Source organism: Carassius gibelio, chromosome B23, assembly GCF_023724105.1.
Source record: "Carassius gibelio isolate Cgi1373 ecotype wild population from Czech Republic chromosome B23, carGib1.2-hapl.c, whole genome shotgun sequence".
NCBI classification, from domain to species: domain Eukaryota; kingdom Metazoa; phylum Chordata; class Actinopteri; order Cypriniformes; family Cyprinidae; genus Carassius; species Carassius gibelio.
The window spans coordinates 15,814,208-15,826,508 of NC_068418.1; the positions used below are offsets into that span (position 1 = coordinate 15,814,208).

At 41.9% G+C, this 12,301-nt stretch overlaps 1 protein-coding gene across 4 annotated transcripts in view; it reads left to right on the top strand.

Annotated features, from left to right (window-relative positions):
- Positions 1 to 12,301, top strand: part of LOC128011466 (sterile alpha motif domain-containing protein 11) — a 58,549-nt gene that overhangs the window by 38,119 nt on the left and 8,129 nt on the right. For all 4 annotated transcript variants that reach the window (XM_052593922.1, XM_052593921.1, XM_052593920.1 and 1 more), the window contains exons 6-7: positions 2,304 to 2,459; positions 7,989 to 8,133. In XM_052593922.1, coding sequence (XP_052449882.1) covers positions 2,304 to 2,459; positions 7,989 to 8,133 — 301 coding nt within the window. The remainder of the gene's footprint in view (positions 1 to 2,303; positions 2,460 to 7,988; positions 8,134 to 12,301) is intronic.

The following is a 12,301-nucleotide window of genomic DNA, read 5'->3' on the forward strand; positions in this document are numbered from 1 at the left end:
TAGGTTTTCCCCTCTCTAATCAACTTTTTAATCAAAGTACGCTGTTCTTCTGAACAATGTCTTGAACGACCCATTTTCTTCAGCTTTCAAATGCATGTTCAACAAGTGTTGGCTTCATCCTTAAATAGGGGCCACCTGATTCACACCTGTTTCTTCACAAAATTGATGACCTCAGTGATTGAATGCCACACTGCTATTTTTTTGAACACACCCCTTTCAACTAATTCAACTAATTGCCCAATTGCACAGCCTTAAGAGCGTGCATATCATGAATGCTGGGTCTCATTTGTTTTCTGAGAATCTACTGAACCTACTGGTAACTTGTTTGCCACGTAGCAATAAAAAAATATACGAAAAACCTTGATTATTCTGGTTAGTCACATTGTACTGCTATTATTTTGAACAATACTGTATGACTTGTACATACAATATATGGACAAAACATATTGGGACATTCCCAGAAAAAATACTAGCAGCAGAGATGGAAACATAATTCATGTATGTAAAAATTGTATTTCCATCTCTGTTGCAACAGTTTTGAAAGTGTTTAAAATGACTTCTCATATGTACAAGTGATTGGTGTTTAGTGATGAGATTTTGGCTCAAGGTCTGCATTTAAAGTCACACCAGAGGTGTTCAACTGGGATAAGGACTTTGCTTTGTTCCACACTGACTAAATCAACCAATTTCTATTTGAACCTTGCCTTATACACAGAGGCACTGTAATGTTCAAATAGAAAAGGGTCCAAACTGTTGCTATAAAATTAACACTATTCCCTAGAATATAATTTTAAGCTTAAACATTACGATTTGTACACATGGAAATTACTAAAATAGTCAAACCTGTTCATTAGAAAGAGGTGTCCCAATACGTTTGACCATATAGTGCATGTCTGCCATGCTGAGGTTATTAATACCTCTTAATAATACATTAATATGAAGATTGTTAAAATTCCCAAGGACATTTACCAAACACCAATTCACAGAAATTTGGGCCAATGAGATTTCATTGTTGGTGGAGTTACTCATTCTGAAATACAAAAAAAGTAATTTTTATATAGTAAATAAATATTACTATTTTTGTATCAAGCCAATATTCTAATAATAGAATTTCACATAACTGCATCTAGTATGTGACATCGGTATATATGTGTCACAGCACATCCATACCCAGCAATCAGTTGCCTGAGATCTCTCGTGTTAGGACAGTGTTTTATTTTGAGGCATTATCTGCTCACTCATTACCGTGTACCCAATCAGTACGGCTGCTGCAGTGAGAATGATAAATGGGTGTTATGTGTGTTTTAGTCCTGTGAATTACAGTTGGCTTGCGTCGGTCACCCGCTGTGGATTAGCGTGGCTTTGGAATGCCGCTGATCTAATGTCTTGTGTCTGCGTGTCTGTGATCCATCACCACACCCAAACAACATAGCAATGTGTGTGCCTTTGTGTGCACATGTGTAGTTTGAGAGCGTAGCAGCTGTTGTTGTCTGAGATCCTACCTCCCAAACACACAACACAGTCACAGAAATACACACACACAGCTGGAGGGTAGTACTGATCTCAGTGCAGCAGGTATTACCTTTAATGACCAAAGCTGCCAGAAAAGCTGCAGAGGCTGGATTTAACACGGACTGTTCACCGACAGACCGTAATAAAGGAGCTTTAGACCTCAGATCCGAGCCGTCATGTCTCCTTGAGCAGGGTTGTGTGTCATTCAAAACTGAACAGAGAATGCCAAGAAATTTCCTGAAATTGAAATGAGGTAGTAAACAGGAAATACAGTTGTAATTCAAATTACTATGAAAGGAAGGATAATTCACATGGAATGTAATTCAAAATAGATACAAATATCTATCTATCTATCTATCTATCTATCTATCTATCTATCTATCTATGACACACACACACCTATATTGTGCAAAATTGTTCATACTCACAATGCCTCAAAACATCATCCACATGAGCACACTCACACACACACACCTGAAGCCTCTCGGGTGGATTATCTGGCGCTTGGCAGAACACACTCCCCCATCCCCTGCGCTGGGCCGCACTGCTTCTGTTCGCCTGCCCGGGGCAAAGCTCCAGTTTCAATGAGGAGGGTAAAATATCCCCCTTCCACCTCTCTTCCTCCTCCCCATCTCTCCCCCAAGAATCTCTTCCCATGCGCTGGCTTGAGTTACTGCCGCCCAGCGTACCAAGGAGAACCACACATAGGCTTCGCCTTCACTCAAACATCTCACAGAAAATCACACAGTTTGGGACCAGCTGATTGAATTTTGCTGCTTCTCATCCCACAGAGAACTCTCACACGCCTGCGCTGGAGCCGGGCAGTCACATGACCCCTGAGGAGCACTACAGGCGCATGATGTCAGCTCTGAATGAGCATGGCTCTTTTGAGGAGCAGCAGCAGCGCCTGTACCAGCTGGCGAACAACATGGGCATCCCAAGCCATGGTGAGTGTGCATCACCTGTGTGTGTGTGTGTTTGAGCTTGTTTCTGTATCTGCTCTAATTACCCATGTAGTCTTTTTCCTGGATACCACACAAACAACTAGAGCTCGACTGCGGAGATTACTGACAATTCTATTTGTGGTCTCAGCACACCCAACGGTAGGATGTCAGAGTGGGTGATCTGTGACTACTGCCACACACAGTAGTAAATAACACTGCCATTGGGCCCTGAGGTCGACTGGATCGATTTGGCCCTTTGATTGGCTGCAAGCCAACCCTCTAAATTACCAACACCATGAAAACGGCTCCTTTGCTCTTTTTTTTCTTGTGCCTTTTCAAATTTACGATCACTGACGAGATACCAGGGTTAACGGGTGTGGATTTGTAAGATTTGTAAACCGAAATTTAGTGAGCATCATTTTGTTTTATTTGTTTGGATACATCTTAACTGCGCTCTAGAGCCTTGTTGACGTTTTTCTCTCAGAAACCGTTAATTGCATCCAGCCTTTATGGCCTTTTTTTTCAGTAGCATAAATTGAATCAATCTCACATTCATGCTAAATCTGAGAGCATACGACTTTTATTTTATTTGATCAGTAATGATTCTTAATTACTGCTTGCAAATCCAAAGGGGGGAAACGCTATAAAGGGTTTAATTGCCCCTCTCGTACATCTGTAATGAATTAGTGGCACTGTATGTGCCATTCGCGTCTGGGATTTTATGACAGTGGTGTTGCGCTCTCCTGTCACCTCCACCTAATAGTTCCTCTATTTTTCTTCCTTGTTGAGGATGAATTCACAGACAATTCCATTCCCGATTCTGTCAAATCTTCTCTCATCTCATCATCCGCAATCATCCCTTTCACTTTCCCTGGTCAACTTCCTTCCACTCTCCATCTCTGCTCCTCACATCATCCGCAACCACCTAAAAAAAGGCGTGGTTGTTTGTGGAAAGGAATCTGAAGCTGAGAAGAAAAGACAGGGCGTTTACCCGTCTGTGGGAAATCCAGCGAGTGAAAGCAGCCGCGTGATTTGCGGGGTCACAGTCGGTTCCTCCCCTAGATTTCTGGAAAAATGTCAGGTGTATGGTTTCATAATGGTTGCCATTGAAAACTGACTCACCAGGCCAAGGTGCTGTTCCTCCCCTGAGGAATGTGAGTGTGCTGGCTTGCCCCTGCACGCTGAGCTCCTAAGCCTACGATAAGGCCGTGCCAGTCAACCGCTGCCAGCATGCCTGGCTGCCAGGACTTTGATGAGTGAGATACCTATTCTCACCTTTTCACCCAGTGGTCTACTGTATATATCCATGATGTTTCTTGGTTTACCCCAAAATGTCATCGTTTAGTCATCCTTGTCTCATTCCAGGTCTGTATGACACAAAATATGACGTTGTACTTGTCATTCTTTTTCACACGCATGGACTGATACTTTCAAGCTTCAGAAAGCACCTTCAAAGTATCATTCAAGTACTGAATGAGAGAAATATAAGGTGTTAATCACTGACAACATTGTCCCATTGGTGAACAACCCATCTTTTTGTGTTGGATCCTTTTGAAATTCATAGAGGATGCAAAAGCACCACATCATTATTGTGACTGTATTCCTTTTTTAATGAATCAGCTGATTCAGTACACAAATCAGACTGAAAAATGTCATCAGTACTGAAGATTGTCAGGGAATAATAACTGAAACTTCAATGTATTTTTTATACAAATGTATTGTATGACTTCCAAAATCTTTGAATATAATGCACACATTGTATGGACCAGTCTTATGATGCTTTTAATGGTGCATTTGCATCCTTTTTGAAGCCAGAATAACCTTTTGTTTGTGACTGCAATCACTCCCCATTTATTCCAGTGAATTAGTTTTACAAAATAGTGACCCTACATTACAACACCAATCTTAAGTAGCACAGGTATATTTGTAGCAATAGCCAAAAATACATTGTATGAGTCAAAATTATTGATTTTTCTTTTATGCCAAAAATCATTAGGACATCAAGTAAAGCTCATGTTCTATTAAGATATTTTGTAAATGTACTACTTTAAATAAATAAAAACTAATGATTTTCAAAGTATTTCGATTTTTTTTCAAATCCAGAGATTCAAATAGTTGAGTCTTGGTCAAATATTGTCATCCTAACAAACCATATATCCACTGAAAGCTTATTTATTGAATATATATTAAATGTTACCCTTATAACTGGTTTTGTGGTCCAGGGTTTTTATTTCAAATTAATTCAGGTTTGGAATGATGTAAGGGTAAATTTATAATGATTTTCAAAGTTTTACACAATTGTAATTTTTTTTCTATTGTTTACATTTGCAGTGCTTCTGACAAATTTGCGGGTTTTGGCTGGCTGTCTGTCTGTCCCAAACATTCCCTTCCCACTCCTTCATATTTTACTCACTTTTAATTTATGTTCTTATTTGTTTTATTGTTGTTGTCATTGCTGTTTCTTCAGTGCTATAGCTCACACAGAGCTGCTTTTGACTTGTCGGGAGTGAGTTTTCAGAGAAACTTCTCTGGCGCAGGGAAGCGTCAGCCCCAGCTGTGTTTCTGTGTGTTTTCTCCTCTCTTTTTTACCTCCACGTGCCTCTATCTCCCTGCTCTCTCCTTTGAGATGCCTTCTTTCAATCTGGCTCCTTTCCTTTCTTCATATCTCTGCACCTTCCTTATGGCTCTGTCTTTCTACCCCACCCCCTCGTGTGTGCCCTTGAAGTGTGTCTGGAAGTGTTGATGCAGTGTTGGGTTCTATACAGTAGAGGCTCCAAAGACCCCTTGACATAGGTGGAGAGTAGGGCCAGGCCCTTCTGACCATTCCCCCCCAGACACACACATACACACACACACACACACACACACACACACTCTCCCCCAGAACTCTCCACGCACAGCCCTGCTTTTATATTCTCTCTTTCTTTCCTCCCTCGTTCTTTCGCTCCTGGATCCCCACAGAGCATCCTTTCATGTGTTTGAAGTGGAGGCCCTGAAATGAAAGGCCGTGAAGGAGGCGTGGATAGATTTGTGTGAGTGTGTGTGTTTGGGGGGGTGGGGGTGTATAAGGTGTTGTGCACCTTTAGATTTGGCTATGATGCGGTTTCTATAAGCACTCAAACGTTGTGTCCTATTCTGATTGGTGGGGCCCATGACCCTTCACATTTTGGGCTGGATTTTGAATGCAAAATATAGCTCGATGATATATTTTAATATTTATAATATACATTTTTTATACACATACACTACCATTCAAGGGTTTGGAGCAAAGTTGGTGTAAGTTTGTTGTTGGAAGAAAAAAGTATATTTTTATCCAGCCTGGACACATTAAATTAGTAAAGAAAAAAGAAATGACAGAAAAAAAAACATTTATACTGTTACAAAATATTTCAAATAAATGCTGTTCTTTTTGTAATTTAAATTCATCATATAATCCTGAAACAAAATTTACCAGTTTTCACAAAAAATATCAGCGCAATATTTTTAACATTGATTATAATATGTCTTTAGCATCAAATAAATATGAAAATATTCTAGTGAAATAGTTGCGATTTGAACCTTAACAGAATGAATTTCACTAGACTAACACGTCCTACGCTCATGTAAGTGAGTCAGAACTGTCACTGGTGCCTCTTCAAAAAACTAGTTCCACGACGCCCCTGAATGGGAGTGAAATAAAAAAAAAGAGAGAGAAAAAGGCATGGGCTATACTCTGTTGCTTTTGGATCTGTTGTCCCCGCTGAAAGAATTCCAGATGAGTACTGTGTCTGTTAGCTGCTCCTGGCACACGTGGACCTGTTGTGCCAAACAGAAGCTCTCAAAGTCCTGCCAATGCTTTACCACTGGAGCTCTGTGTGTAGATGGTGCAGGGGAGACCAGATCTCCCTAGTTAAAGATTCCACAGGAACACTGACTCAGATTATGCAAATCCGGGATGTGACAGAGGACGTGAGGTGAATGTGGGTGGGAGACGGTTGCATGGGTGTCAGGATGTCACTGTTTGGATGAGTTGTGTGCTTGTACATGCAGCCCCCGGGTGACCCTGTGCCAACTCTGTTGCAGGTTAAAGGGAATAATTCATCTCCGGGCAACTGAGGAATGGGCTTCAGAGCAGCTTTGAGTTTTACTGGGTTTTGGGACTGTTTTACCCTGCTGGAAAGCCGATAGGTGTGTTTTGGAACTTGATGGTGGTAGCAGCAGCTGGATATTAGAAGGTTTATGGCCTGTCCGAGACGGTCTAGGAGTATCAGTGATGTGCTAGAAACCAGCAACCATTTTCCATAACATATTGGAAATCGCTTACTCTCTGACTAGGTACTTCTTTTAAATAAGAAATTACTTTGCGTAAAAAAAAAAAAAAAAACCTGTTCTATTTAGTATAAAGGTGTGTGTATTATGCTGTCATTGTCATATGACCTACCAGTATCACTGCCATTCACAAATCCTCTCTTGTGGCTTCATGAGATAGTAAAGTGTCTATTCAGTGCTCATTATTGAGTGGTTCACACTTTTACCTACTGTTTTATGAATGCTGTGAATTCAGACATGCTATATAGTTAGGAAGTATGCAATTTTGGATGCAGCCATATACAAGTTTTTGCCAGGTTTTTCCAGCAGGTTATAATGTTTGTGAAAATTCTTTGGTCATCCGGAATAAGCATGTGACCAAATGACAGTCATTGCTGCTTTTCCATGGTGCTTTTCCTTCATCCTTTTTTTCAATCTTTTTTATTCCCTCTCACGAGCTGTTAGAGGTTTGTCCGCTGTCAGTCCGGGCCCCCGCGGGGCACTGCAATAAACAGATCAATACAGCGGGCCTGTGCACATTAATATCTGTCGCGGTACCTCCGACCCGATCACTCAGGCCCACACGCCAGCCTCCGAAATGGCCGCCAGCTCCCGAGGGAACCGTCTAATTAAAAAAAGGCCAGAGGAGAGAGGGAGCGAGAGATGAGAACGAGGGAGAGGAAGAAAGGGAGGCATGCAGGATGGATTTTCTATTTAACACCCTTTCATTAGAGAGTGCGCTTCCTGTGGTGACCCTGTTAGTTTGGTAATGTTGGGAGATGGTCTGGGCTGGTCTAACATCACAGATTCAGGAGGGAGACCACCGGCTCACTTATATTTCAGTCATGTTATCACAATATATAATATATTTTTTTATATAAATGCACATTTGATAGAAGTAATAGCTTGAATCAGGATGCAGATGTAAATGTATGTTCATTATCAAAATCAGTAACATCTGTAAAAATGGTAGCAACCTCAATTATTCTAAATTATTCTGACGGTTTGAATGTTATTAAAATGAACCATTGTTCGTCTTAAACAGAACGTTGTCTTTCTTAAACAGATCTTAATGATTCGTATTTGAGGTGGAGTCTTGCCTGTGTGGCGGTTAACATATCCTGCTCTGGGACTCTTGGACTGAATGTTACAGTGTTGGTTCAGAGCTAGACTGACAGATTTGGCTCTGACAACACAGACCGGACGAGTTTCTCAATTTAACTGGTCTGTTCCTTCCATTCACAGAGCTGCTGCGTGTGCGTCAGGAAGCCATGGCTGCCGTTAGAAACCCAGGAGGAATGGAAGCCCACGTCCCCACTGCAGGCAGCTCCTCCAGCCAGCGGCGCAAGCAGGGCCTTCCCCAACACAGAGACACACACTTCTCTGAGCGGTAATGCACATGCACAACATCGTATTCTCTGGAATCTCACTTTTGAATGCTTTTGATCTAAAATGTCATAGATTGCAAACTAAATGAATGTTGAGTCTGTCATATTAGTCTCTCCTCCTTTTGCTTTGTGATGGGCCACATGGTCCTACAACTCAACATGGTGTTCTAACCAGACATGATGCAACAAGTTTTAGTGATATTCATCTATCACTATCTCGACTAAAAAGGGGATATTTGATGTTTACAGTCAAATTATGTGGCAAAAGACTTTGGGCCAATGAGATTTCACAGTAGATGGCGCTACCTAGTGCAATGCAGAAATAGAGGTCAAACAACTGACAAAATATCCTATCCCTTGTTACTTGTTACGCTGTCAGCTCGTTTAAGGAAAACTTTGATTTACACAGAGCAGAGATAGCTTGGACAGTGGCTGAAACCACCACAAGCTTTCTTGACTCTAGATCGTAGTGTATAAGTGGATGAGATGTAAGCGTGCGTCTGCGTTCGGTTGATAAATGCCCTTCTGCTGAATGAAAACCTCCAAGGCACACTTTAAGACCATGGATACAGGAAAAAAAAGCTAAGCTTTAAAATAACATGAATATTTTACATTAATAATGAAGCCAGCATCCGACTCTAATGAATACTGCATGCATGTTGGAGTGGGTGACTGTCTGCCGAAGAGAAAAGAGGAAAAAAATTGAATTATGCACCAAAGTAACGGAAGAGGGAAAAGGGAGGGAAAAATGGAAGTTGGCGTTAAGGCCACGGAAAGAATAGAAAATCCACTTAATGGGATGTGCCATTGGGTATGATCTCTGCGTATGACCTCTTCGCAACCCTGTTCGATTTGATCTTGTCAGGAGGCATTTTAGGACTCAGGACCGAACGGGTCGCTAAGATAACACATGCCGTTCCCCCTCCCTGCAAGGTTTCTCCCCCCGAATATCTCTCCTCCTCCTCCCTCTCTCCTCATCTCAGCAAGGCCACTGAGCTTGCGGCGCTCCCCTCCGCCTCCAAACAAAGCCCGGGCAGCGGGAGTAGGCAGGTAATTGCTTGTCGATTATTTATGTGGCGCGGGAAGCTGGAGGATCGATAATGGGCCGGCGAGGCGAGGCGGTAGGGAGGAAGTGAATTGGGAGGGGTCGCCCAGCGTGGGTGGGGGAACTCTGTTTGGTTTCTGGCCCAGCGCAGCATCATGTCAGGAGCTCAGCATGCTGCTTTGACCAGCCAGCCGCCGCAGCTCCGCCAGCTCACGGTAATTAGCCACACAGGACCGCTGATGTTAACGAGGCCTGCACACTTCCTAGGTTGTGGGTGAAAAGAGGGAGGGAGGAAAGTGTTTTTTTCTCGCTTCTACATGCTGTTTTTTTGTTTTGTTTATCGGTTCTTTAACCCTTTGTTTGACTTTTTTTTTTTTAGCTCTGAAAATTTCTAAACGGATACAATGCCCATTTATTGGTTAAATAACCCAATTCTGTCATTGTTTACTCACCCTAAGGTTGTTACAAACCCTTCACCTTCTTCGTAACACAATATGAGAAATTTTTTTCTTTTATGTTCAATTACAGTGAGCAGGGACCAAAGATTTCAAGCTTACAAAATGCAAAATGGGCAATAAAAGTGTTACAAGTGATCTATATGACTTGTGCGCTGGGCATGTTTTTAAGTGTTAAAGCTGCGGTAGGTAACTTTTGATGCTCTAGCGGTTAATAAACAGAACTGCTTGCGTTTTGCGGAAGAACATCGTAGCCGGAACTACTTCTCTCTGTTTATGTCTATGAAGAATCACAAAGGTACTAGGTTACTCCGCCGCGGTACCCCTCGAAGCTATCTAAAATAGTCCGAATATAAACACTTATTATAGGTGCACCCTAGTGATTCAGGACAAGCTAAAAACACGGTTTGGAAAATGGATTCATGGTGTACTCGCTTATTATGTTCATTTTTCTACATTTTGAACACAAACAAAGTTACGGACCGCAGCTCTGATTGGTTATTTTTTACCGGGAGCGATGGAGTTTCTGCAAATGGCAATAGGACCACTGGGAGGAGCCAGAGGAGCTTGATTTTTTCACAGATTATCTGTCTCATATTCTACTGTCGGGACATAATGACAGGTTTAACAAATATGTAAAAAGTATATTTTTACAAAAGTTACCTGCTGCAGCTTTAACAAGAAAAACAGCAATTTGTTAACTAATCACTCTTTTCACGTTTTTTTGTTGTTGCATGAATCATTAAATTTTGGTTTGCCGAATCAGTTCACAGAAACACTTTTGGATACATATATGGTGCTTTCATGTCCTTTATAAAGCTTGAAAACTTCAGTCCCTATTCATTTAAATTGTTCGTAAAAGAGCAACCAATGCTTTGAAATTCCAAAGTACGGTATATGAAAGTGGATATATATGTATGTATGTGTGTGTATAAATCTATCTATATGTATGTATGTCTCTACTTGTCTACTATATATATATTGCTTCCCACTGCTTCGGGTGTATGTTCACAGTGTGTTCACTGCTGTGTGTGTGCACTTTGGATGGGTTAAATGCAGAGAACGAATTCTGAGTATGGGTCACAATACTTGGCTGTATGTCAGTAAACAATTTTTTTTTTTTTTTATTTAGCATAGACCTGTGGCATTGCAAAACCTCTAAAGCATCAACAGAGAGTCGACTAGGCTATAACAGTGAGCTGGAAGCCCTTCCTCAAGCTCACCTTTCTAACGACTCTCCATAATTGATTATCTGACGCCCATTAGTGGCTATTGTTAAAAACAAATCATTATCAAGATCAATAGTCCTGCAGCCACGACCAGCCATTTGTCTGGGTTTAAATGGCAGATTGCATTTAGGGAATCTGCAAGGCAAATCCTAATGTGTTTGGCATGTGGGGCAGCACAAGCAACAGACAGTGGTCTGGGTAGGGGGGCGGTGGGTGAGCAAGAGCCTTATGCATTTTAATGTGCTTCCTGTGCAAATGTGTTCCCGCCTCGAGTCAAGGCGAGGCGGGCACGGTGTGGCGAGCGGCTAATCCCCCACGCTCCTCTCATTAAGGGCCATCCTGTCAGCTTCGCTCCACTTTTCTCTCTCTTTCTCGTCTGGCCAGTTTGGTGTTCTGCCTCCGCCTTTACACACACACAAATACACACACATATGCACAACACTCCACACCGCCTTTGCTTTCAGGCAGGGAGAGACGCCGCTGCCACTCTGACAGGTCGTCACACATGAGTGAACACAAGTGGCGTCTACTTGCCCTTCCGCCAGTTAGGTTACGAGAGAGATAGAGAGAGATCGACAGAGAGAGAAACGGAGAGACGGGGCAGGGTGGAAGAACGGAGGCAGTTCTCAAAAGACGTAGAGGTAATTAAGCCAGTAAACTGAGAAGCAGTCAGCGTACTGGAAATAAATTTAACACATTCCAAAAGCTGCATTGTGCAGTGTCTTTTAATGTTAAAATACGTACCTCTCTACTTAAAGGGATGGTTCACACAAAATTTTAAAATAATTTACTTAATGTGTTTCAAATCTGTATTATTATTATTTTTTTAAATCTGTGAAACACAAAAAAATATATTTTAAAGAATTAAAGTAATAACACATTTGAGTTCTATTTGCGAGAGAATTAACATTTTCGGGTGAATCTCTTTATTGCACAGAGAAACGTTAAATTAATTTTTGCAACTTCATCTAGTTCCACTAGTCACACACAGCAGCTTTTAAATTTGTATTTTGAATATTATATGTGAGAATACACATAAAAGTAGAATCATCGTCCCTGCTACCCACCATATCGCTTAGTTTATTCCTTGCTCTCTACCCCATTTTTCTTTTTCTGTGGGCCAAAGACCCAGAGTGAAACGGTTAATGCTTGCCTCATTCCAAAATTGCTTCCTATAAAAGGAGAAGCACGTCTGCCGGGCACGTCTCCCCATGATTACAGCTAATTACTATCGAGCGGACGCCTCGCGGCCCCAGTCATGCAGCTTTAATTGACCGTTATTCATCTGTGGGCCGCGCAGGGCGGCGCAGAGTTTGGCAGGCCTGGCCAGCGCCGCCCGGGCTAAATGTGAGGCCTGAGGGATTAGGCCAGGTGATTACACACTTCACAGTGTAATTACATAAGCATGGCTGGGCTGCCGGCTCGACTCCCGGCCCCAAGG